The 25,058-nt window shown below is 62.4% G+C and overlaps 4 protein-coding genes across 12 annotated transcripts in view; 1 reads left to right on the top strand and 3 right to left on the bottom strand.

The window, feature by feature from the left end:
* The window catches only part of NFIC (nuclear factor I C), a 63,426-nt gene extending 53,461 nt beyond the window's left edge, over positions 1-9,965 (top strand). For 2 of the 8 annotated variants that reach the window (XM_058728971.1, XM_058728975.1), the window contains exons 8-11: positions 9-193; positions 846-993; positions 2,985-3,070; positions 7,294-7,563. In XM_058728971.1, the coding sequence (XP_058584954.1) occupies positions 9-193; positions 846-993; positions 2,985-3,070; positions 7,294-7,311 (437 nt within the window). In that variant the 3' untranslated portion in view covers positions 7,312-7,563. Of the gene's footprint in view, positions 1-8; positions 194-845; positions 994-2,984; positions 3,071-7,293 lie in introns of all 8 variants that reach the window. The other 6 variants (XM_058728970.1, XM_058728972.1, XM_058728973.1 and 3 more) reach the window with 3 other exon arrangements.
* Positions 9,966-15,870: 5,905 nt separating this feature from the next.
* Positions 15,871-17,910, bottom strand: LOC131511137 (small integral membrane protein 24-like). Its single transcript, XM_058729052.1, has 3 exons — positions 17,665-17,910; positions 17,468-17,579; positions 15,871-16,829 (listed from the first exon to the last, which is right to left on the bottom strand). Exons 1-3 carry the CDS (start codon positions 17,741-17,743, stop codon positions 16,703-16,705), a joined length of 318 nt encoding a protein of 105 aa, XP_058585035.1. The 5' UTR covers positions 17,744-17,910; the 3' UTR covers positions 15,871-16,702.
* A 1,108-nt stretch (positions 17,911-19,018) lies between these two features.
* Positions 19,019-23,116, bottom strand: SMIM24 (small integral membrane protein 24). 2 transcript variants are annotated; one of them, XM_058729055.1, is made up of 4 exons: positions 22,400-23,100; positions 21,894-22,005; positions 21,568-21,627; positions 19,019-19,597 (listed from the first exon to the last, which is right to left on the bottom strand). In XM_058729055.1, exons 1-4 carry the CDS (start codon positions 22,464-22,466, stop codon positions 19,450-19,452), a joined length of 387 nt encoding a protein of 128 aa, XP_058585038.1. In that variant the 5' UTR covers positions 22,467-23,100; the 3' UTR covers positions 19,019-19,449. The 2 variants fall into 2 exon arrangements, with proteins under 2 accessions (XP_058585038.1, XP_058585039.1); XM_058729056.1 differs by lacking the exon at positions 21,568-21,627 and having other exon boundaries at positions 22,400-23,116.
* A 632-nt stretch (positions 23,117-23,748) lies between these two features.
* Positions 23,749-24,747, bottom strand: SMIM44 (small integral membrane protein 44). The gene is made up of 2 exons (XM_058729051.1): positions 24,403-24,747; positions 23,749-24,241 (listed from the first exon to the last, which is right to left on the bottom strand). The coding sequence occupies exons 1-2, from the start codon at positions 24,701-24,703 to the stop codon at positions 24,003-24,005; spliced, it is 540 nt and encodes a 179-aa protein (XP_058585034.1). The 5' UTR covers positions 24,704-24,747; the 3' UTR covers positions 23,749-24,002.
* Positions 24,748-25,058: the final 311 nt, after the last annotated feature.

Below are 25,058 nucleotides of genomic sequence, written 5' to 3'. Positions count from 1 at the left end.
CTCCACAGGGATCGCCCGGAGCCCTCACCCCACCTCGGCCCTGCACTTCCCCACGACCTCCATTCTGCCCCAGACGGCCTCCGCCTACTTCCCGCACACGGCCATCCGCTACCCAGCTCACCTCAACCCCCAGGACCCGCTCAAAGATCTCGTGTCGCTGGCCTGCGACCCAGCCAGCCAGCAACCTGGACCGGTGAGTTTGCGGGGGGGGGGGCAACTCGGGCCTCCCCTCGGCCCCACGGGCCGCCTGCCCGCGCGGGGCTCCGGGCGACGTCCCCCGGGGCCCCGGCTGTCACCCGGCCTCCGTGTTGAATGGCCTCGCGGATGACAGGGCTGCCGCCTTCCCTCGTCTGAAGCGCCCGGAGCCGGGCCAGGTCAGAACCGAGGCTCTTTCGCGTGTTGGAACCAACGGCGCGTAGCTGGCCCCAAACCCGCCACGGTCCCGTGGCTGCGGCGCGGGCCCACGCTCGCCAGACTCCCGCAGAAGCTTCTGGGGCTCAGAGCGGTTGCGCCGTCCGGAGCTGGGGCCGAGGCGGTTGGCCGCAGGCCTGCCGGTCAAGGAGGCGGGGCGCGTGCGGACCCAGCCGCGAGGCCGGGTGTCGTTTAGGAGGAGAGCAGAGGGAAGAGAGCGGCTTGAGGAGGAGACGAGGGGTCCCCGATGCCGCCGCGGGCCTGCGGGCTCAGGCAAGCGGGCACCAGAGGCACCCACCAGACTCTTCCCGGCCCCGGCTGGCCCGGCCCGGCCCTGCTGCCCCTCAGGCCCTCCCCCGGCGGGGCCCGCAGACGGCCGCCCGGGGCAGGGGGGCGCCCGCCGCCTTAACCACCTGTCTCTCTGTTCCTCCCAGTTAAATGGAAGTGGTCAGCTCAAAATGTCCAGTCACTGCCTTTCTGCTCAGATGCTGGCGCCCCCGCCCCCTGGGCTGCCGCGGCTGGCGCTCCCCCCTGCCACCAAACCCACCTCCGAGGGAGGAAGCACGTCGCCGACCTCGCCCTGTAAGCACTCGGGAAGCGGTGCCCGTGGCAGGGCGGGCGTCCCTGAGGGGCCCCCTCCCCTCCCCTCCCCGACTGCTGGGGCCCGGGGCTCAGGCCCGGCCTGCCGGGTGCTGGTGAGTTTGGTGGGTCCCCAGACGGAGGCCCACAGGGGCCCAAGGCAGCCTTAGGGAATGGCAGGAGAGGGCCGGGGGCAGTCTGGGGTCCCCATGCGCCCGCTCCCGGTGATAAGCGCCCTCCTCTGTGCGACGAGCAGGTGGCCGTAGGCGAAGATCTCAAACTGGCGGCCCTGGGGGCAGAGGGAGCCCCCAGATGCCTTGTGTTTGTGCAAAAGGAGAATTTGTCGTTGTCTTAGAATCAGGACAGCTCACTGGAAAATTTCCGGAGTTCTAGGCTCTTGGGGGAGAAAGCAGCCGAAACGGGCCTGGCTCCTGCCGGGCGCCCAGGCTGGGCCACGCCTCTAGATGGGACAGCCCCCACCTGACCCCAGAAGGCCTTGAGTTGACTGCCTCGCCTTCTAGAACTTTCCACGCTCTGGATGCGGTTCCAGGTGACAGCTCGCTGGCCCCTCGTGCACCGCCAGCCTGGGAAGCGGCTCCCAGAATCGCACTCCCGAGGTCCACCCATCAACGGTGGCCCTGCACCCAGCCTCTCCCTGGACCCCAGTGCGGGCTTGGGCGGGCCGTCCACCCTCCTCCAGGCTGCCTCACTCTGGGCCACCGTCCTCTGGGCCATCCCGTGAGGCCGTCTCAGTCGGTGTCCCCGAGCAGATGGTCTCAGAGACCCCCGACCCCTCAGTCTGGCCCCCACACTGTCTCTGAGCGTCTCTCTTCTTTCCTCCCCAGATGAGGTTCCTCACCCGCCCTGAGCAGTAGGGACTGTCGGTTCACCCCCTTCCCCACATGCGCACCCCCTGCGGCCAGCATGCACCGCCTTGCAGGGGGCCCGGGACAGCTCCGCGTACCGACGGGCTGTCTCCGAATGCCGCGTGCGGTGCGGAGCGCCGGGTTTGAATCCCGACTCTGCAGCTCGCTCCCTGTGTGTCTTCGGGGAAATGCCCTCCCCTCTCTGAGCCTCCGTTTTCTCAGCTGCAGAACGGGACGGTCACAGAGCGCCCCGTCGCAGGGCTGTGGGAGCGAGCCCATGAGATAGATCGGAGACAACAGTCAGTGCCCCACCAGGCGCAGAGTAGGGAGCAAATACGCGGGGAGGGTGACCTCCTTCCCCGTCTGTGCAGTGGGGCTAACGATCCCGTTTGCTAGATCGAGGCCACTGCGGGTTGAGTGGGACTGTGCCCGGTGCCTGGCACAGACCTGGATTCCTCCCCCTTCCCCTGCACGCGGATTTCACCTGCAAGTCCGGCCTGCCGCCTCCTCCCGCCCCAGACCCCCACCCCCCACCCCAGGGCCTCACGCCCCCCACATACCCCACCCTGGCTGATGCCACCAAGGGACCGTCCCGCCCTCCCCCCCCCAGACCCCGGGCAGCCCTGGGCATCGTTTACTTGCCAAGAAAAAGTAACCGGTCAGACGAAAGCCTCCGCGGCAACGTGTGTGCGCGCGCGCGCGTGTGTGTGTGCGCGCGCAGCGCGCGCTCGTCTGTGTGTTGCAAACACCCGGCCTTTCCCCCGAGCAGCCTCCGAGAGGAAAATTAATAAGTAAAGCGCCCTCAATAATTCATGGCGCCCCGCGCGGGCTGCAGGCCGCGGTAGCAGGACTGAAGCACACCCTGAATAATTCACAGGCGGTTTCTGATCATGCATCTCACCTCGTGCCTGCGCGCTCAGCGGATGCCCCGCCCGGGTGACCCCGGGGCCCGAGACCGTGGGCTTTCCGGGGCTGACCCGGATCGGCTGGGGAGGGCAGCGAGCTTGGAGGCGCCGGGTGCTGGGTGCGAAGGCCCGGCTGTGTGACCCTGGGCAGCGGCCACCCTCTCTGGGTGCTCCCGCGCAGCCCCCTGCGCTAACGGGCTCTCGGTCTCTCTCCTCCCCGCAGCCTACTCTACGCCCGGCACGCCCCCTGCAAACCGTTCCTTTGTGGGATTAGGACCAAGGGATCCAGCGGGCATTTATCAGGCACAGGTAGGGGCCGAGAGGCCGGCTGGGGCAGGGTAGGGAGGGGCAGGGCAGAGGGGCCCGCCTGGGCACGAGGGGAGAGGCAGGCCGGCTGGTCCCATGCGGCCCCTCCAGCTGCACCCCGGGCACGGGAGCCAGCTTCCCATACCCTTCCAGGGCCTCGAGCCCACGCCCAGGAACGTGGTACGGCCCCAGACCCTGTGTGTCACCTCCCAGCGGGAGACACTCACGGCAGAGCTGCTGTGAGGCCGGGCTTTGTTACCGCCCCAGGCCCGTTTGCACAGATGGGAAGACTGAGGCCCCCAGAGGCGAAGGGATCTGCCCAGGATCACACAGCACGTCAGCCCAAGCTTGCGGCCCCCGAGCCTTTGTCCCTGCCCGTGCTGCTGGTCGGAGGGACCATGAGAAAGGAGGGCAGGGGGTAGCAGTGGACTCTAGGACTCCGGGGGCAGGTGGGGAAACTGAGGCAGCCCATGGCAGGGGGTGGGGCCTCCCGGGAGAGCACGTGCACCCCCACCCCAGGCTCCAGTCCCAGAGGTGGAGAGGGGAACAGCAGGGGCAGAGGCGGCATTGCTCCACGGAGTGGGCGCCAGGGTGGGGAGAGGGGGATGGGCCGGGCCGGGACACGGAGGCTCAGAGAGGAGGAGTGAGTTGCCTGAGGCTGCACAGCAGTGGAGGGCAGAGCCCCAGTGGGTCCGGAACTAAGACCGGCGGCTCCCAGCTTCCCGCAGGGTTGGGGGTCTGAGTCTGTGCCGCACTGCGGGCTGGGAGTGTGCTGCCAGATGGTGTCTGGGGGTGGTGGCTGGACCCCGGGGCCCCCACCCCCCAGCGCGTGTTGGGGAGAGGGTTGCAGGATGTCAGGCAGCCCCAGGGCAGCCCCTCCGGTGCCCAGATGCACAGAGAAAGCAGCCCGGGGCTCCCCAGCATCTCCCGGTTGCCGGAACCGCAGAGCGTGGGCATTTGTGGGACCCCGGGGGCCACATTTGGTTGCCTGGGAGGGTTTCCTGCAGCAGAGTCCATGCGCAGGGACTGAGGGGGACATCGGGTACCTGGTAGCTACATCCCCCTTCCTCGGCGGAGACCAGAATCGGCCGGGGACCCTCCGGGGCGGACCTGGTTGCTGCTGGCAGCTCACCGGGGCCAGAGTGTATGGAGAGGAGCCAGCCATCGCCCTCCCTCCCTGCCCGGGCCTCAGCAGTGAGTGCTCGCCCCTGGCTCTGCTCACCCACTCTGAACCTCCGTCTCTTCTTCTGGCCTTGGACACTTCCCCGGGGGAGAGTCTTGGAAAGGCCCGCAGCCGTCGAAGCTGGACCAGTTTTATCTAGAAAGGGCTCCAAAAGGCAGACACTGTCCCACATACCTTCCACACCCCGAATATTAAGTGTTGTGCCTTGCTCAGAGTCACCCAGAAAGCTGGGGTGACTCCAGGACTCCCCACTTTGAGTTTGGGGTACCCCGTGGGCCACCCTCTCTAAGCCCTGGCGTGGATACTGCCACCCCCCAGGGCTCTGGAACCCATGCATTTCCTCGCCGCCCCCAACCCCACATCCCCGATGGGAGGGGGAGAAATGTCCTGATTTCTTCAGAAACCAAAGGTAATAAAAATGACAGGGAGGAGGCCTTGCCTGCTTAACCCTTCCCCAGGTCCCCACCCCCCTGCTGCATCTCTCCGTTATCGACCGCCACACGGGGGTCCACCCCAGCAGACATCCTAGAAGAGGAGGGAAACCGAGGCAGACCAGGGCAGTACTTTGGTTCTGCGTGCTTCTCATTTCCCCCTATGGTCCAGTGGGGCCCAGACTGGTAGGAACCTGGGGGAGGGGGCCTCCAAGGCCCTGCCTGGGGAGGGAGGGTTGGAGCTGGTGAAGAAGTGGCTGGCAGGAGAGAAGGATCAGGGTCCCCGGGCAGGGGACTTGGCACTGACAAAGGCTAGAAACGCCAGAGAAACAGCTTGAATGTGGGGTTTGTCCTGAGGGCCGTGGGGAGCCATGGAAGGGTTGAGAGTGAGGGAGGGGCACAACCAGATCTGAGAATGAGAAAGAACTTTCGGAGGCTGGCATTGGTGGGGTGCGTGGGGCACGGAAGGGAGATGTCAGATTGATGGGAGACTCCCAAGGGAGCCTGGGTCGTAGAAGAGGTGAGGCCTGAGTCCGGGTGAACAGGAGAGCATCCCTGGGAGAGACCCTGCCCACGCTGCTGTTGGCTGGACCACAGATCTGTGGACTAGGGGCACCCCAGTTCCCTGGGGGTCAGATGCCCCTCTCTGCTCCCTGCAGACCCTGAAGGGAAGGAAGGGCGGGGAGGAGGAAACCATGAGACCCTGTTCCCCACTCTTGGAGCCCCTGTGCAAAGGGCTCAGAGCTCAGAGGCCTCTCATTTCTGACCCAGTCAGCACTTCTGCGTCTGCCTTCATTATTCCTGGGAGGTTTGCTTTCCTCTGCCCCCACCCCCAGCCCCCAATCCCAGCCTAGAGCAGCTCTGTCCCTCCCCACGCCCTTCCCATATCTTCTGTGTCCTCGCCAGTGCCCCTCCCCTGATCAATATCCCCCTCCTCCATCGGTGCCCCTCCCCCATCAATTTCTCCTCCCCCATCAGTGTCCCTCCCCCAGATCAGTATCCCCTTCCCCATCAATATTTCTCCCTGATTAACATCTGCTCCCCCATCTATGCCCCTCGCACATTGGTGCCCCTCCCCCCGGTCAATTCAACCGATCGCCCTCTGGTCAATTACCTTCCTTCACCTCCCACATAAATCCCCCCAGTCCTGAGCCATCTATCACTTTTTTGGTCCCCAGATTGGGGCTCCGCGGACCCTGATACCTCTGCCCCCTCCCCGATGTGGTGGGGTCCCCCCTCCAGCATTTTGCACCGGGATCCTTTCTGCCCAGAAGCACATGACACCCGTCCAGCAGATAGATGAGCCAAGGACCAGAGGGGTTAAGCCGCGTGCCAGAGCCACACTGGCAGCTCCAGCCAGGCCGGGGCGGGGGGGGGGGGGGGGGGGGGGAGTCCGCAGCCGGGACCTCACCCCCGGTTCCTCACCTCGGTCCCCCAGTCAGCGGAAGAGGAGGATGTTAAGTTACTGGGACCAGAGGCCTGGGAGGGAGGAGGGAGGAAGGGAGGAAGGGCCAAGGGGAGGCCACCATGGGGGAGGGTCACGCCCAGAGTCTGTCTGGTTGCCAACAGAAACCAGACATGAGGTAATGGCCAAGATGAACTTGAACTTGGCTGGAGGTGGGGGGCTGGGAGCCATGGCGCCAGTTCATTGGGATGGCCCACAGGGCGGCCTGGTTGGAGGGGCACGATTGATTTACGGCAGGGGTGGGGGGGCAGCGCTACTCAGCATCAGTTGGGGGGGGGTCCCCAGGCCGGCCCCACGCAGGTGCAGTCGATGCATTTCCAGGGGAAGGGGTCTGTTCCCCGTGACTTCCCTGTGGAGACCAGGACTGGAGCTGTCCCCGATCCCGAGCCTCAGTACCCACCCCCCCCATGTAAAGTGGAAGTCGTGGCCCCTCAGCGGCCAGGCCAGAGGTCCGACCTGGGCAGGGGAGAAGCGGGGACTGGAACCACACAGGCCCCAGCCGCAGTTCCACTTTGGGGCTCCCACGCTGGTGGACTTAGGCAAACGGCTTGACTTCTCTGAGCCCCTGTCTTCTTCACTTTGAAACGGGGTGGCGGCGAGGGTGGGGGCAGTGTTTGTTTAAAAAAAGAAAACGAAAGGAAACAGCCCCGATCGATCACATGGCCTGGATATAAGGGGGCACATCCTCTCCCCTATTCTGTGCTCAGGGCACTGAGGCTCAGAGACCTGGTTCTCAACAAAACCACAGGACGCTGGAATAGATTGACATTGCAGGTAAAGAAAAGATAAAAAACAAATCAATTAAAAGAAAATCGTTGTAGCAGAAGTGTATTCTGCAAGCCGCATATTACGTGCCAGAAGCTTTCTCTGGGGCTTCTCCAGAATTCAGATGTCACTGGGCATCCTGTACGTCGTGTAGCAGCCTTGCTCCGGGGCAGGCACTCGCCCAGGGTCATCCAGCAGGTTATGACAGGTCCGGGATAAGGGAGGCGGGGGTCACAGGTCACAGGGAGGTGGGTGTGGGCAGTGGCCAGCGAGGTCAACAGGAGAGTCTGACCCCCATCTCTCTCTCTCTCTCTCTCTCTCTCTCTCTCTCCCTCTCCCCCCCCCCCCCTTCTCTCTCTCTGTGTCCCTGTCGGGCACCCAGTCCTGGTATCTGGGATAAGAAAGATTTCTTCCCACGCCCTGCTCCTTCGTCGCGGGAATCCCAGGGGGCCGCACAGCCGGCCCCTGGCCCACGTTTTCAGTGGAAAGTTACAGCAAGCAAGAACACCCCGCCGACTCCCAGCCTGGCCGAAAAGACAAAACAGACACATACGTACACACAGGAGGAAAACAAGCAAAAAGAAAAAAAAAGGCAAAAAAAAAAAAAAAAAAAAAGACAAACGGAAAAAAAAAAAAAAACAAAACATAAAAATCAACCCACCCAGCCAAGAAGACAAAAGGTGAAGACAGCAACCGTTCAGACTCTCGGGACGCCGCCGCCGGACCAGAGGGCCAGGCCCAGCCACCGCTCGGAGGTCGGGGCGTCTTCCTAAGTTATTCATCTCCTCTGGCTGCCTGCTCCGGAAGGTCGGGCGCCCGCTCCCCGCCTCCGCCCAGGACCAGGTGAGCGCGGCCTGGTGCCCCTGCCCAGGCCCCACGGGGCAGGACACCCAGCCAGGCCACCTCTGCCCGATGCGGGCCAGGCCTCCGCCGCGTGGGGACGCAGGCGCTGTGGGGACGGCGGGGGGGGCCGGCGAGGACCCCAGCCGCGGGCAGCAGAGGCCGCCCTGGAGGCCTGGGCGGGCAGGGAAGCGACAAGGGCAGAAGAGGGTTGTGGGGAGACCCTGCGTGTCTCCGGGGGACTGGGACGCGCGGCAGAAACTTTCTCCGGAGCGTCCTGCCCCGACGCGTGCACGCGCCCGGCTGGGCTCGCTGGGGACTTGGTCTTTCAGCCCCAGGCCTGCCCTGTTTGGGAGGAGAAGTCTCTATGCAATTGACCCCCAGCTCCACCCCTCGGCATTGGAGGCCACCCCACCCCGCACCCCGCCGGCCCTGCTCCACACGCCCCCGGGGAGGGATCCACATTGCACACACTGTAAGAAATGCACTTTCCGAGGAAGGGGCTGGGGCGCGTGGAGAGACCCAGAGCTCCCCGGGAGGGGACACCTGTCTGGAGCCTCCATCCACCCAAGCCCTGGGAGGGGAGCCCCCCCACCCCCGCCGCCACGTAGCCCACGGAGGTGGGAGGTGAGAGCGAGTGGTTTAAGTGCCTGATTCCCACCGCCCGCCCCCCTTTGTCCAGCTGGGATGCGAAATGGCCGGGGGCCCCTTCCATTCCCTCCCACAGCCCGGCTGCCTCCAGTCACTGACCCTCATTGCTGTGCCCCCCTCAGAGCTAGAGAGATGGGACTCCCCCCCTCCCCACCCCACCCACGGTCGGCCCAAGGGGCAGAGCTGGGCGTCCCTCAAGCCCTGCTGCGCTCGGGCACAGGGGTGGGATCTGGGGAGCCAGCGGGCCCTCCCTCGCCTCCTCTGCCAGTGCCTTACATCCTGGAGCGACACCCCCTCCCTGGTGCCTCCCGGCCCAAAGGGGGACCACGGTTTGCACTTTCAACTTCCCCCCGCCGAAGTGGGGCGCAGCCAGGGAGGTGCATTGTGGCTGGGCCCCCACAAGGAAAGCAGGCCGGTCACTGTAGTCCACGTAGGCCTGGATGGGGTCGGGGGGGGGGGTTCTGGCCAGGGGAGGGAGGGGCCGGCGCCTAGGGGGGTCCCCTGTAGCCATGTAGGGGACCCCCCCCATCCGCTAAACGTTTTCCGTTGAGCCGCTCCAAAAACACTAAGCTGGGGACACCGGGTGCCCCCCAGCCCCGGCTCCCTGGTCCCACCCCACCTCCAGCCCGGGATGGCCATCTTGGGTGGGGGGCCTGGGAGGGGGTGTTAGGTGTTCCCGGGTCACCAGGCCCAGACACAGGGGCCCCTCCCATCCCGTCCCAGGCCCAGCTGGCCTCCTCCATGCCTGGCCCTGGGGAAAACCTCCCCCACCGCAGCCCCCCACCCCCACCCCCCCGCCTGGGCCAAAGCCATCGCCCTGGGGAGGGCCTCCACATCACCTGCTCCCAGCCTGGCCCTTCTCCCCCTCTCCCGTGCCCCAGGCCTGGCCAGCCTCTCCCACCTCCCCAGAAACTGGACTTTCCTCCCAAACCAGCCCAAGGGGCTTGGCAAACCCACTCGAGCATAGAGAGAAAGACCCGTCCCCACCAACCCCCCTCCCATCGTCCAGAGGCTTCCAAGAGCCCTTGGTCCGTCCGTCTGTCCCCAGGGCCCCCTCCACCGGGTGGCCGTAGGGGACCAAAGCATGGGCCGCTCTCCGGGAGGGCAGGAGGGGGTGGGTCGTGCAGTTGGGGTATCCGGAAGCTTCTCAGCCGGGAACCTTAGGGTGCGGGTAGGCAGGGTAGGGGAGGGGCGCCTGGCACCCCCCAGCTACCTAACTTTGCATGGTGCTTAGTCGGGGATTCCTGTGACCTGGCTCCTGATGTCAGCTCGCTGTGGCTGACACTGCATGGCAAATGATACCTGGCTCTGTCTCCCCCCCCCCGCCCCCTAGCCCCCCCCCACCCTCCAACACTACCCCCCTCCTCTTTAAAAAAAAAAAAAAAAGATACAAAAAAAAAAACCTTAAAAAAACTCCATGTTTCCTAATTTGCACGGAATTTTCTATCACATGATGTGCCTTGCCTTCCGAAGATAAGTATTACCTTTAAACAATATCAGCGCACAGATAGCCGCATGTTCTGCTCGTGTAGTTAAAAAAAAAAAAAAAAAAAGACAAAACAATGACATGAAATAAAGAATAAAAATTGAAGAGGGATGTATTTCTATTTGTAAAAAAAAAAAAAAAAAAAAAAAGAAGAATTTAAAAAAAAAAACAAAATCACACGCTAAAGAAAGCAATCCACAGAATAATCGCCCCACGGTCCGCCCACCCCCCACCCCCCACCCCCGGCTCCGTGTCTCCTGCTGCATTGGGGGTGCTCGCTGGTGCTTTGCCACCCCCAGCCCCACCCCTGGGCTCCAGGGGGGTCATTTCCGAGTCCCCTGCCCACAGCAGCAGCGGACAGACCTCAGAGGTGCACCCTGGCCCCCCGGCCAGCGGTGTCCCTATGGGGTGGCCATCCTGCCCACAGCCAGACTTCATCCCACCTCTCCTGCAGGCTGGCGTTCCCCCCACCCCCACCCCCGGCTCAGGGTCACATTGCCACCCCACCCCCGAGGTCCCCCTCCAACCCCCCAGGCACCCCTTCCTTGTTGCCAAAGGACTCGCCGGCCCCCCCATCCCTGGAGACTGGCCTTGGGCGGCCTTTCCCGTCCTGCCCTCTCCCCCGCAGCCCCAGCACCCAGTTCTGTGTCTTCCAGCTGTGACTGTGGAAGGTACCTGGTATGAAGCAAACAGAAAACAGAAGCCAAACCCAATATATGCAATATCTGTCCGTCTGTACCTGTAGACCTAGTTCAGCCATCATGGGCCCAGCCCGGGCCGGCGGGGACAGGGACAGCCCGGGCACAGGCCTCCCGTCTCGTGGCTGCTGACACTGTTGTCTTTTCCTTGAGTTTATTTCTTCTTCGTTTACTTCCTTCCCTTCCCTTCCTTCCTTTCTCTTCCTTTCTTTCTTGTTGTCTTCAGTTTCCTTTGCTCTTTACTCAACCAAAGCTGAGACAGTGGCAGACTGAGGGTGTCAGAGGGCTGAGTTTCTCGACCTCCGGCCCCCACCTGAGCCCACCGTGCATCTCCCAAGGGGACACAGCAGGCAGATGGCCCCCATTCGTTGACCTGCTGCCCCCCCCCCCCAGAGCGGTGGGGGTGGGGGGGCCCGCAGGCCGGCCCTGGCTTCATCCACCATCAGAACTCATACCATGTCCTGTTGCAAAAAGACACCTCAGCAGGTCCCAGGGGGCAGGTCGTGGTCTTGGTGGCCGAAACACTGCCCCTAAGATCTGTCCTCAGGTCCGAGGGCCCGAGGCCACGCGTGTCCGTGTTCATGCGGCTGATTTCTGGTTTTTCTTCCCCTCCCCCCAGAACTGGGGCATAGCCACTGGAGAGTCCCTACCGGGACCCCACCCCGAGGGCTTCTCGGGGGCCCCGTGGTCCCCCCCCCACGGTCCCTTCGCAGCCCGCCCCGCCTGACCCCAAGTTCCAGCCATGCTGTGGAAAAGAACCGGGAGGCCTCCAGAGTACATACGGATGGCCCCCGTCCTCTCTTGGACGAGGACCTGGAACACCAACCAGGTGGAGGGGGAGGTGTGGAGAGGCGAGCAGTCCCGGGCCCGTCCAGCCGAGGAGAAAGGGGGTCGGGGGTCCCCAGGCCCAGGTCTGGGCCCCAGGCTCCTGCCGAGTTCTGAGCCCAGACCTCCACCCGTGAGCTAGACAATCAGACCCAAGAGGAACCCCGGAGCAGATGTGGGGGGCAGCCGCACCCCCCAGGCAGCAGACAATTCCAGCCTCAGCCCCACACATCCCCGTCTCTGTTCTGGAACCTTCTGTCTGTCCCCAGGGACAGCAGCCATTAGGCAGGAGCCTGGGGCCAGAAGCAGCAACCCCAGGCCCCTGCAGGATAGACCGCGCAGACGCCCTCCCCACCCTGGCGTCCCCCACGGTACTTTGGACTTTTTTCTCATTAATACAGATTATACAGTGGCTACTTTTTATTTTGGCCTGGATTCCCTCTCCGAGACCCTGGTTTTCACTTTCTTTTTGGAGGGTGTTGGGAGGGAGATTCCAGACATACATCCTCAAATCCGGCTTCCTCCCATCTTTCCCCATCTCTGCCCCTCGGGACGCCTGAGAGTCCCCCCTCCAAACTGACACAGCCTCTCCCATCCATCCAGCCATCCCGAAGCATCTCGGAGCGTGTGGGGACCCTGGAGCTGGCCCACCCCCACCCCCAGGCGAGGCAGGGACACAGACCCAAAGCCGTACCAGTGGGACTTGTTGCAATACCAAAACAGCCTTTTCCCAAGCAGTGCCTCACATGTCTGCTGGTGTGGCTTTGGGGTTCTCCTCCCCTGTTCCCCAGGGGCCCCCCAGGCCTCAGGAAAGAGGAGGCGGGATCCAACAGGAGTAAGGGCTCTGGGAGAGGAAGGAAGTCACTCCCCGCCCCAAGCTACCGCCCTCCCCACAGCCCTCCATTCACACCTCCTGGCTACAAGGGGACCCACTGGAAGGGGACGGGGGGGGGGGGGGGCTGTGTCCCAGCCCCCTCCGGCCAGGAACCCCCGGCCCACTCCCCCAATGCATCAACCCCCCACCCCCCCATCTTGGGTCCCAGTCAGGCCTCTAAAACCAAAGTCCCTTCAAATCCAGGGGTCCTGGCCTCTGCCCCCAGCCTCCTGCCCTCCCACCCCCAGGACCCCGCATGGGGGAAAGACGAGAGAGTCTGAGGGACAGAGCACAGCACAGGGGAGACAGGGAGGAAGGAGAGAGACCCACTTGACTCTGAAGTTCCTTTCTTTTCTTGCCTTTTCTTTCCCTCCTTTCTCTCTTTTAAAAACTTTTTGGTGGTTGTTGCTGTTCGTTTTCTTTTCCTCCAAGATATTTTTTGAGGTTCCCCCCCCCATTTTGTATTTTACTGATATTACCAGGATAGTTTACTCTGTTTCTTGCTTCCTGCTTGCCACACACACCAGATCTCACACACACACACACACGCACACACGCGCACCATGTTCGTGAACCCAAGTTGGGAGAAGCCTCGGGCTGGGTCTGCCGCCCCCCTCTCCCTCCCCAGGTGGGGACGGGGGACATCCAGGCGGACCTGGCCAACTCCTCCCTCGCCCGGCTCACCCGCCTGCCCCCTCCTCACATCATACTCTGATCATAACCTTGTATATTACGCAGTCATTTCGGGTTTTGCAGACGCGCCTACCTAACTACCATTTACAGAAAGTGACTCTGGCTGTTATTATTTCGTTTGTTTGTTTCCCTATGCAAAAAAAAAAAAAAAAAAAAAAAAAAAGAAAGAAAAAAATGAAAAAAGGGGGGGTTCCATAAAAGATTCAATAAAAAGCAAAAAAAAAAAAAAAAAAGAAAAGAAAAAGAAAAAATGTATAAAAATTAAACAAGCTTAAGCTTCGACTCTTTCTGACTGTCTCGGGTCCTTTCTGTGCTGAGTGTGGGCTGTTCTGTGCCAGAATGAAGGGCAGACGCCGGGCCAGTGGCCTCAGGAAGCAGGGACCCCAGCGCTTCGGAGAATCGGGCAGGTGTTCTGAGGTCTTTAGATCAAGTGTCCCCCAGAGACACTCCACGGTGTCTGGAGACATTCGTTGACCGGGGGGGGGGGGGGGGGGGGGGCACGGATGCTGTTCAGCCCCCCACATTGCCCGGGACGCCCCTGACAGAGAGTGATCTGGGTCCAGGTCCTTCCTGTACAGTCCCTGATGGCTCCAGTGGTCTCCCATTCCCAGGATGGGCCACTTCACACCCCCCAGGCCTTTGCCCTGCTGTTCTGCTCTCTGCAGCCTCCCCTCCCTACGCAGACCCTTCAGGTCCTACAACGTCCTCTTCCTCCGGGAGGCCTGCCCGGGTTTCCCCCACCGGTCTCGGATTCCCCCAGGGTCTTCAGCCAACAAACTCCGTGGTTATCTAGGGAGCACCTGCTCTGTGCCAGGAATCTCCGCCTCCCCCCCCACCCCCACCCCCGGCTCCCAGGACAGAAGCTGGCACACAGACGATGCTCCATAACATGCAGGATGCGTTCCCTCTCTTTTTCCACCTGTCAAAGTCCCATTCATTCAGCAAAGATTTCCGCAGCATCTGCTGAGTACCGAGTGCTGGGGACACGGCACGGAACAAAACGCCCAAAATAACCTGCCTTCATAGCCGTTACAGCTCCAAGTTGCGGAGATGCAGGGTAAACAATAAAAATCAGCAAGATATATATGGGAGGAGGTAGGTGCCAAAGAAGTAAAGCAAAGTAAGGGAAGGGAGAGTGGGTCTCCCATGAGGAGGTAGCATCTAAACAAAGACCTGAACAGAAGGAGGGAAACAGCCCTCTGGAAATCTGACAGATGAGTGTTTCAGGCAGAGGGCACAGTCTGTGCAAAGGCCCTGGGGTAGGACCCCACCTGGCCTGTTGGAGGAACAGCCAGGAGACCGGTGTGGCTGAAGCAGAGGGAGGGACTGAGGAAGGAGGGGAAGGGACAGGGCAGGTCCCGCATGCAGGGTCTTCTGGACCACCGTCAGGACTTGGGCTTTTCCTCCAGGAAGGTGGGAGCCCTGGAGGGCTGTGGGCAGAGGAGGCTGGGACCTCACTCGGTTCCAACACCCTCTCATCCAGGGGGCCTCCCCCACCTGCCTGGGCAAAGCCCCCGTTCACCCTCCGAGCTCCAAGCCCCCAGCCCCCAGTCTGTCCCACCCTGGCCCTGGTCACACAGGGCTGGCAGTGCTCGTGTCGGGTTCTTCCCCAACCCCAGTAGCCATGGGGGCTTCTCAAAGGCTGGGGGCAGATAGGAGCGAGGCTGTGGGGGCACAGGAGCATTGCAGGTGTGAGGGGCAGTCACTTCCCTTTCTTGGGGGGGGGGGGGGCTGGGATCTCCGAGTCATTGCCCCTCATCCTACGCCCCCATTCCAAGTCCCCCAGAGACCTCCAAGAGCCCCCCAATTTGGGCAACCAGAGCTCTCTGCTGCACAGGCTCCTTCCATACTCCAACAGACCTACCCGGGAGGGATGATTACATCCCTCTTTACTGATGGGGAAACTGAGGCATAGGGAGAGGACGCACAAAGGGACCAGGCACAGTGCCCCTACAGTCCACGCAGATGCACGGCCCCACGCCGCCAACCAGATAGGAACAGACGACAGTCGTCGGGGGGGTGGGGGGGGGGGTGGGTCCGAGGCAGCCCAGACCCCACCTCTTCCCGTCCCCTGCCCCATCTTGGACAGGGCTGGGTGCTTCCGCCCTCGGCAGCAAGGTTCTGGCGCCCCCTCGTGGACGGGACGGGGAGCTGGACCCAGAAGCCAGTCTTGGGCGCAGGCGTGGCAGGCAGCCCCCAGCCACCTGCGCCCTCACCCCCACCCTGCAGCCCAGCCCCTCCCCGCAACGAGAAAGGGGGCCCTAGCAGGAGCTTCTTCTGCGGGATGAAGGTTCAGCCTGTTGTGGGGGCTCAGACAGCGTTGGGGGTCATTGGGGGGGGGGGCGTTGGGGTAGGGTTCATGCGGGATGGGGGCTCGACCCCCATCAACCAGAGGTGGGGGGGTCAGTCTGGAGCTCAGCCCAGGGTGGGGGGCTCAGCCGGGATCGGGGGTCACTCAGGGCTGTGGGACTTCACCAGGGGTGTGGGGCTCAACCCAGAGTGGGAGGTCAACCGGGCTTGGGGTCCTCAGACCGGAGGTCAGGGCTCCGCTATTTAGGGGGGGGGGGATCTCCAGGAAAGCGTCTGTGGTTTCGGACGTTGGCCCCTGAGGCGATGCAGTTCTTGGCTTTGGGGGGGGGGGGGGAGGTGTCCCAACACTGCAGGCTGTTCGCCGTCCCCTGGGCCCCCAACTAAATGCCATACAAGGGACGCGGGCTTGCGACAGCCACGAAACGCTCCCCGCCCCATTTCCAGACGCCCCTAGAGGAGAAGTCCCGCCCCTGCGGAAGGGGAGGAGCCTACACGGCCCCGCCCTTCTCCCCGACCTCCCCGACCTCCGCTCCGCCCCCACCCGGAACCCCCGGATCGTCCGGACCCCAGAGCCGCGGTCTGGGCGCTCACGCTGTGGCCTTCTAGATCCCCCAAGCCTGTTCGAGGACGGCCGTGCGCCCGGCCCCATCCGCGCCGTTTCAGCATCACAAAAAACTGGCATTTATTAGACACCTTTTGGGTTCCGGGTTCTGTGCCCAGGATTTTTGTGGACATCATTTCACTTCGTCCTCATGACAACTTACAAAGGATCAAGTTATTTTCCTCCCCCCCCTCCCCCCTTTTACCGGCCAGGGCACTTAGGCACAGAGACGTTAAGTTACATGTAGGGCCACACAGCAAGGACGGAGCCGCGGAGCCGCCACCAAGAGGGCAGGGCAGGAAGAGGGGGTGATGACGCCGCGTCTCCTCCCAGCCTCGGCACCCGCACGCAGTCCCAGCTGGGGGGGGGGGGGGGGGGGACAGTGACCAGAAACTCGGCACACGGTGGGAGGGGCGCTCGTCTCCCAGGAAACCGCCCTGCGCTCCGCAGCGGCTCGAAGTTCTTGCCCAGAAGCAGCAGAAGCCAGATTGCAGGACTGGACCAGGCCTGGGCCCTGCAAACACTGGAGAGCCAACTGCACGGTTTCTGCCCCACGTCCCTCTTGCCAGTGAAAAAGGGGGCTGGGGCAGGATGTGCTGGGGAAGGCGACGCATAAACACCCAGCTAAATGCAAAGAAGCCTCCCAGAGGGACTTGGGGTGGGTCCTGAGCGCTCCTCATTCAGGGCCCCTTCACCCCGAACCCCACATGGGATAATTCCCCTGGCCCCAGGACCGGGACTTTGCTTGCAGAGTGCAGAGCAGGCATTGGGGCAGCCCTGGAGGCCTGCCTGGAGGAGGCAGGCGAGAAACCTTCATTTGGAGGAGCTCACCACTCCTTCACGGTTTGGAGGCACCTCTCTCTCCTCCAGCTCCAGCCCCTGGTCACCCTCTGCTTCTTTCTCCTCCTTTCTCACACTCCCCACGTCCTCCTCTTTGTTGCTGTGGAAACGAGAAGGGTCCAGAAAACCTCATTTAATAAGGACTTCCAGCGCTCCCGGCCTCTTGCGATTCTCCCGGAACCTCCGAGTCCCGCGCTTTGTTGTTCCCATGGTACACAAGGGGTGCTGAGGCTCGGACAGGTTAGGACCCTTGCCGGAGCCCACCCCACCCCCCCCCCCACCCGCCCCCCCCACCCCCCCGTGAGCTACAGGAGCCCCAACCGTGCTCCTAACACGTGGCCTTCCTGGCTTCCTGAGTCTCAGAACTGCAGGTGCCCCAACAGGCAGACGGGTGCGTGGATGGGTGGCTAGGTGAACCAGTGGCTGGGTGACAGAATAGAAGGCCACGTGGGTGGGCGGGGGACAGGTGGACGGTCGCACGGGTGGATGGAGGCAGCAGAGATGGGGGCTGGATACACCCGTCTCGGGGAAGCCTCCTCGTTTTCAGGTGAGTAGTCAGGAGGGAAGTCCGTGAGGTTATGGGAGGCCCCATCGGTTCTGAGTCCAAGAATCCGCCCCCCACCCCCTGGCCCTGCCCTGCCTGCCTCCTCCGAGGCTCTGGGAGGAGAGGAGAGAGACTCCCGGGGGGGCGGTGGTTCAGCAGGGGGGTGGGGGGGCTCAGGCTCAAAGGGGGCCCACCTGTCGCGGGACTCTCTGCACCAGACGGCGTAGACCACGGTGAAGACGAAGGTGAGGAAGAGGGCGGCCAGCGCGGCCCCCAGCCCCACCAGCCACGGCTTCCTCTGGGCCACTGCGGGCGGGGCGGGGCAGGGTCAGAGGCTGGGCCACCGGGTCGGGACTCCCTTCCCACCTCCTCTCCCTCCCAGAGGCCTTACAGGGCTGTGCCTGAACCAGGCACGGGACCAGAGCTTCCAGAAGGGAGACCCGGCCAGTGGTCATCCAGAACCTGTCCATCCTTGTGGGTTTGTCCTCGCCTCTCTCCAGCAGGTTCTGGGGTGCCACCCCCCCCCCTCCCCCGAGAGGAGGAAGTGGCCTGCCCAGGATACCCCAGGGCAAGGTGTGGCCGGTGTGGCCGGAAGTGGGGGGTGGGGCCCCCTTCTCTGGATTCGGGGCCTGCCGGGGAAGGGGCCTCAGGGTCCCAGGCATCCCAGCACCCTGTCTCCCTGAGGACCCCCCCCCCCCCCCCGCACCGGACCCCCTCACTCCCCACAGCCAGAGCCGGGGTGGGGGTGGGGGGAGAGGCTGAGGAGAGGTGGGGAACTCCTTCCCTGAACACCTACTGTGTGCCAGCACCTGCAAAGGGTCCTTAACCCCTGGCACCTCCTTTGTGCCTTACGTCTTGTCCCCAGGTTGCAGAATTGCGTCTGGCATTCCGGAGGGACACGGTTGTCCCAGCTAGGAAGCACAGCCTGGAACGAGCACCCCGCACCCCAACCCTCCCCGTCCTAGGACATTCACCTCCGAGTGTGACCTTAGCTAGAGCCTACAAACTCCCTCATCCTTTGGGTGGCCTGGACTTCCATCCCCGCTCTGCCAACAGCAGCCAGCGACACCTGGCCGGTGACATCTGTCTCTCTGTGCTTCGGTATTTTCAGCTGGAAAATGGGACAGATGACGTACTGCTGACCGAGGATGAAGTTGGGGTTCCCTGGGAGCATCTCTCAGGGCGGTTATTGCCTTTATGTTCTTTACGGCTTTTCCGCCCCCTGCTGGACGGTCCTGGAAGTGTTCTTGCACAGAGGCCCCCTGCCTTCTGGGTCGCATCCCACCAACCCCAGCTACGGGCCCCAGAACCGATCCGGGATGCCGGCCTTTATCAAGGTCCCCATTAAGAAATGGTTAACATCCAGGACAAGGCCCAGGGCCCGGAGAGACGGAGGTGAAAGAGGAAGCTGGAAACTGGGAGGAGAAAGCACTGTCCCTTCCCAAGAGAGCAGGGAACCCTGTGGCACCTGCAGCCTCCCAGACCCAGTTCCCCAGGATGGAGCCACGTGACCCCGGGGGGTGGAGGAGCGGGATTTCCCAGGATACGGCTCTCTGGGGGCTCAAAGTCCAGGGCTCAGGGCAGCAAACTCGAGATTGCACGGAGAGTGTGCCGGGTGCCGGGGCATCTGGGCACGGCGCAACTTGCTGTTCCGTACCCGCACAGGCACTGGCCCCGACCCCCAAAGCCGCCTCCCCCAGGGGGACACTGAGTCCCAAGAGACAACAGGGGCCCTTCTGGAGGGCTCTTATCAACTCTTTAATGCAGGTCCCCAGAAGGCAGCCCCGGCCCCGTGCTGGTCCCGGGGCGGAGAGGGACGGGGGAGGTTCTGGACAACAGATGTCAGGGAGAGGGAAAAGAAATCAGGCAGTGGGTAGACGTAGGTGGGGCCAGGAGATGGCAGAGGGCTTGGGGGTTTCTCCATAACCAAGAATGTGCTCCAAGTCCAGGAATCACAAGGCAGACACATCAGGAAGGAGGGCGGGTAAAGCCCACGCGTGTAGCGCACAGAGAGCCCTCCCTGAGGGGCAGGGCGAGTTCCACCCGTCTTCTTTCTGGGAGCGGTGTTCTCAACTCCACGTGGAATGTCGTGGTGGCTTCACATCCAGGCCATTGCTTGTATGGTGTGGAAGGGGTACCTCTGGGGGGCTGCCTGGAAGAAGTGTGTGGTGAGTCTTCACAAGGCTGTGTTCTTGACTCTCGCATCATCTCCGGGCTCCTCCTTCTCCTCCAGCTCCAGCCCCAAGTTTCTCTCTCCTTCCTTCTCAGCCTTCTTCTCCTTCTCCTCCTGTATCTCCTCTTTCTTCTTCCTCTTGTCTCTTTCACTGTATGAATACAAAGGCCCCAGACCGCGATAAGAAACAGAGTCGCTCGTATTTAATGAACACTTTCCTGTGCCAGGCCTCGTGACGAGTGTTTTAGAAAAAGTGTCTTTGTTGAGTCCTCGAAATAGTCCTTGTGAGGAAGCCTTATCTCTTTTTCGCAAAGGCAGAAACTAAGGCTCAACCAACCATCCCATGGGTGGGCAGGTGGATGGATGGGAGAATGGATGGATGGATAGGTAGATAAGTAGAGAAGTGAATGGAAGCTTGCATGGAGGGAGAAATAGGTAGACGGAGTGGAAGCTATAGATTGATTAGAGGAAGGAAGGAATAATGTCAATGGATGAATGGATAGGAGTATAGATATGTGGGTGGGGGGATAGATCACTGGGATAATGGGTGGGGGAAATGGGCAGGTGGATGGATGGGTGAGTGAGTAAGTAGATGGGTGGGTAGGGGAATGGATGGATGGATGGACAGATGGATGGACGGATGGATGGATGGATGGATGGATGGATGGAAGAATGGATGGATGGATGGATGGATGGATGGATGGATGGATGGACGGATGGGTGGATGGGTGGATGGATGGATGGATGGATGAATGGATGGATGGATGGATGGATGGATGAATGGATGGATGGATGGAAGGATGGACGGACAGACGGATGGATGGATGGATGGATGGATGGATGGATGGAAGACAGGATGAAAGAATGGATGGATGGACGGATGGGTGGATGGATGGAAGAATGGATGGATGGATGGATGGACAGACAGATGGATGGATGGAAGGATGGACGGACAGACGGACAGACAGATGGATGGATGGATGGATGGATGGATGGATGGAAGACTGGATGAAAGAATGGATGGATGGATGGATGGATGGACAGATGGATGGATGGATGGATGGACAGATGGATGGGTGGAAGAATGGATGGATGGATGGATGGACGTACGGATGGATGGATGGATGCATTATGGACAGAAGAATGGATGGACAGATGGATGGATGGAAGAATGGATGGAAAAATGGACAGACGGATGGATGGACAGACGGATGGATGGATGGATGATGGACAGAAGAATGGATGGACGGATGGAGGAATGAACAAAGCAGGGAGAAAACTACCAACATAGGAACTTTGGTGGATTCTACAACCTCCAGCACATCTTGGGAGTGGGAATCACATTTCTCTGGAACTGCACTGGGTCTTAGACAAAGCAAGCCATCAGGCCTGCACCTCTCCTGTACATTTTGGTCTCAACTGAGAGTCTTCCAGTCAGACTGGCCTCCTCCCCTCTCCTGCGCTCCTACTCCTATCCCCCAACTTTTGCCCAAGTTGAGATGTTGTACCGGAAGGTCCCCCGCCCTGCCACATCCCTGAGCCTCCCATCGGCATCATGCCTGGGAGCAGTCAGGACCATAGGAGGCACTGAGTCCAAGAGAGTCACCCACAACAAACCACACGCTTGTGCACAGACACCTACGCAATCCCACACCACCGTCTTATTCAACACATATTTGCCAAGTGCCTACTGGGTGCCGGGCCCTGTGCTGAGCACTGGGCACACAGCCGGGACTGAAGCTAAGTTCTATTCATCAGTTGGAAGTTACCGTGTAGTGTCGAGAAAGCGGTAAATGACTAAGAGAATTTCAGCTGGGGTTAAGTGCAAAGAAAACGCACAGCTGCGGGACACAGAGCGTCAGGAGAGCTGGTAGTCAGGGTGGGCTTCTGTGAGGAAGAAAGATCTGAGCAGGGACTGAAGGAGGAGCCAGCCGGAAGACACGGCAAAAGGTGTTCCAATCGGCGAGAACAGTAGATGCAAAGGCCCTGGAGCGGGAACGTGCTTGAAGTGTTCAAGAGCTGGAGGTCATCTGTGCCCACCCGTGCCTCCCCACCCCCGCAGAGGGCGCACACAGACCCCCTGGCCCCGCACACAGCCACCCACGTTCACACAGGCGGTACCTCAGGTCCACATCCTGGTTGGTCTCTATTCTGAACCTGGGCTCCCCCTCATCCTCAGCCCTGTAGGAGAGATAGAAACGGGGCAGGGGGAGGTGAGAGGGGGTGAAGGGCAGGAGGTAGGGAGACCCTCGGCCCCTCTGCCGTGAGCTGGGGCTCACGAACTACAGAAAGGAAGGCAGGTGTCCTGGATTGTGAGGTGGGGGTCTGAGCAGCGACAGGGAAATGGGGAGACAGAAGAAGGGACAAGAGAGAGTCAGAGAGGGGGAGGGGCGCCCAGCACTTTGGGACAGGGACGGGGACAAGGGAGCGGGGAGAGGGGCTCCCACCTCACTTTGGAGCACCAGATGCGGTTGGCCAGCATGAGGAGGAAGACGATAAACAGGAATCCCACGACGGCTGCCAGGCCCACCAGCCAGGGCTTCAGGCGACGCTGCGCGGCTGTCCGAAGGTGGGGCAGGTGGGACTCAGAGATGGGGAGGCCGGGGGCCTGGCCCCCGATAGGGGACAGGGGAGCGGTGCTGGGGGTGCTCAGGCAGATGGGGTCTTGGAAAGGGGCTGGGTTTCAGAGACCGGCTCTAGAGACCAGGAGGGGGCTAGGGGCTGTGACAGGCAGGATTGGCCTCAAGGACGGGGAGGGAGGCCCAGAGGGAGTGGAGGGGCTGGCGGGGGGGGGGGGCGCTCCAAGAGGGGCCGGGCCCCATTCCTCATCTCCCTGCCCCCTCCTCTCAGAGGCCTCAGGTCCTCATCATGGCAAATGGGGAGAAGGTGAGCCTTTGGATGAGCCCATCCCACAACCGCTCCCCACCACCCCGGGTCCAGGGCACAGCCCTACCCTCCTGAGCCTCGGCAGGTGACAGGAGCAGGGCGCTGAGCAGGAAAAGGGTCTCCAGGGTCCCCATGGCCGCGGACGAGCCAGCAGCACGGCACAGTCAAGGTCAGGCCCGGTCTAGGCCCTGCCCAGCCCTGGATACAGCGGCAGACAGGCCCAGGGGTGGGGCAGGCCCAGACCCGGAGGGGGCCCTCCCTCCTCCCCTCCCCTCCCCACCAGGAGGTCAGACTCTGGACCTGAAATAACAATTAACACGGGGAGTCCAGCCCCCTCCACCCTGGGCCCTGCCCCAGGACCCAGCCTCCAGGCTCCCAGGCTCCCTGCAGCAGGGGCCCGGCCGCGATGGGCCTCCACGCGTCACTATGACTCCGTCTCCGAACTCCCCACAAAATGTTAAGCCCCCATGTCGTAGAGAAGCTCGAGGAGGCCAGGAGCACAGAGGTCACACGGAAATTTTGCGAGCTGGGATCTGAACCCCGGTCACCCGGAGCCAAGGCTGGGATGAGCACAGGGACAGGAAGTGATGGGCTGCGTGCCCACCGGGCATCTCCAAACCCACCCACGCCCTTATGGCTGGAGAATGGGTCAACCAGGCAGCCGATGACTCAGGGTCCAGGCTCTCCTGCCCGTCAACCTTGGTCCCCGGGGCTGATTAGATAGGGGACCCTGCCCAAGCGAGGGAGTGCTGCAGCCCAGCTGCCATGGGACAGCCACGGTCCGGCCACGTGGCAGGAGGCCCGGAGTGGGGGGTCTCTGCAGGGCCCTGGGGGGGGGGCACTGGGGGATAACAGCGTCATTGCACATGGCCTTATGGAGGACCTACGCATCCCTGGGGCCTCCTCCCTCCCTGCGGTCTGACTATAGACTACAGGCCACCCAGCGGAGCGGTGGAGTTCAAAGCGAGCCCACCCCGACCACCCAGGTGGTACGTATGAAGCCCCTACTGTGTGCCCTATCCTGTGCAAAGCTCAGACGGGAGGGAGGAAGCCTCAGGCACTGTCCTCCGGGAATTCTCAGGTTAGCTGAGAAGTCAGGACCCCCCCCCCCCCCAACCCAGGGACCAGCAGATCGAGCGAGGCCCAGCAGCAGAGCCTGGGAAGGAAGCCGGGGTGGGGACCGAGCAGATCCGGACGACCGGGGGCAGAACCCCGCCTTGGGGCTTCTGCTTCCGAAGGCAGGTCACAGAACCGGCCTCTGGCCACAAAAAAGTTCTCTCTGCTGCAAGCAAGTCCTTTCTGGGCTTCGTGCCTCCATTGTCCCATCTGTTAAATGGGGGCAAGTGAGTCCTGCCCGCGAGGATCACAGGGAAAAGGCTCACCGAGCACAACAGCAGGCCCAGGCTAAGCACTAGGTCACGGTTAGCCACCATTATCACTCTTTTAAAAACATCTTCTTGGTGGAGGCCGGGCGGGATCAGGCTCTGGGGCTAAGGGGGAAGCAGGCGGGAAGTGCCAACCACTGGGAGACCTGCCCGCCGAGAACGAGAATATTCTGTGCCAAGAGAGGGCAGATCAGTGGAACAAGGGGTCCTGGGCGCCCAAGTCCAGGCTACACAACCGCCAGAGGGGTTCAAACCCGGGGCCCGGGCCAGAGGGCAGGCCCCAGCTCAGTTCAGCCTCCAGAAGGAGCTTCGGCCAGGGGGGTCCTTGAAGGCAATCGAAGGGCGGCGGGGAGCCCGGGCGGAGGCTTCCGCGGGGGCTGCGTCCGTGCCCCCGCCAGGGTCCTCGTCGCCCCGCCAGGCCAGGGCCAGCTGCAGATCGAGCTCCTCCAGATCCTCCCCCTCCAGGCTCGGGCGCAGCTCCTGGGGGGCGTCCTCCTGGTCTGGCTTCGGGCCAAAGGCCCAGTCTGCGGTGGGACGCCGGTGAGGAGCCCCCAGGGGCCCCGTCCGCCCTCCGCCCCCTGCCTGGCTACAAGAGGCCCTTGTACCCGCCCCTGTCCCCGCACCCCCCCACCCCGGGGTGGCCCAGCACTGCCCCCAGCCAGGCCCGTGGTGGGTAGCGGCTCACCGGCCAGGTCGTGGGCGAGGTCCTTGATGAGATGCCCCACAATGGCGTAGGCCACGGCCACCACCAGGAATGCCGCGAGCAGCAGGTACAGCACATACCTGGGCAGGCGGATGGCATCCAGGGGCGGCGGGCGGTACTCCTCGTAGAGCGGCGGGGCCGGGCTCCAGCCCTCCATCCCCTCCTCGACCGCCAGCCCCGGCATGGTGGCCGCCCGCAGCAGGAGAGGCCTGGAGGTGACCCGCGTGGCGGAAATATTAAGGGGCTTTGGGTAAGAGGATTGAGGCTCCTTCGAGGCCACCATCTGTCTGGATTAATCACAGCGCAAATCGCTTCTGCCCACTGCGCCCCCCCCCCCTCGTTCAGCTCCCGCCAACCTGGCTGGTGCTCTGAATGTCCATCCCGACCTCAGGGCCTTTGCTCCAGCTGTCCCCTCTCCTGGGAAAATCCCTGGCCTCATGGAGCTGACATTCAAGATGAGGGGACAGATGTTGAGAAAAACAGAACCTTAGAGTAAACGATGTATTGGGTTAGAACGTGCAGAGCCGTGTTGGGGTGGGGGGGTGAGTCTATGGGGTTGGGACTACTAAGGGGAGTGAAAGCTTAAAATATGGTAGCTAAGGCCATATGGAGGTGCATGTGAGCAGAAACCCGGAGGA

Source organism: Neofelis nebulosa, chromosome 4 (genome assembly GCF_028018385.1).
Source record: "Neofelis nebulosa isolate mNeoNeb1 chromosome 4, mNeoNeb1.pri, whole genome shotgun sequence".
NCBI lineage: Eukaryota > Metazoa > Chordata > Mammalia > Carnivora > Felidae > Neofelis > Neofelis nebulosa.
Note: the sequence above shows the minus strand (reverse complement) of the source record. Positions and strands in the feature narration are given on the sequence as shown.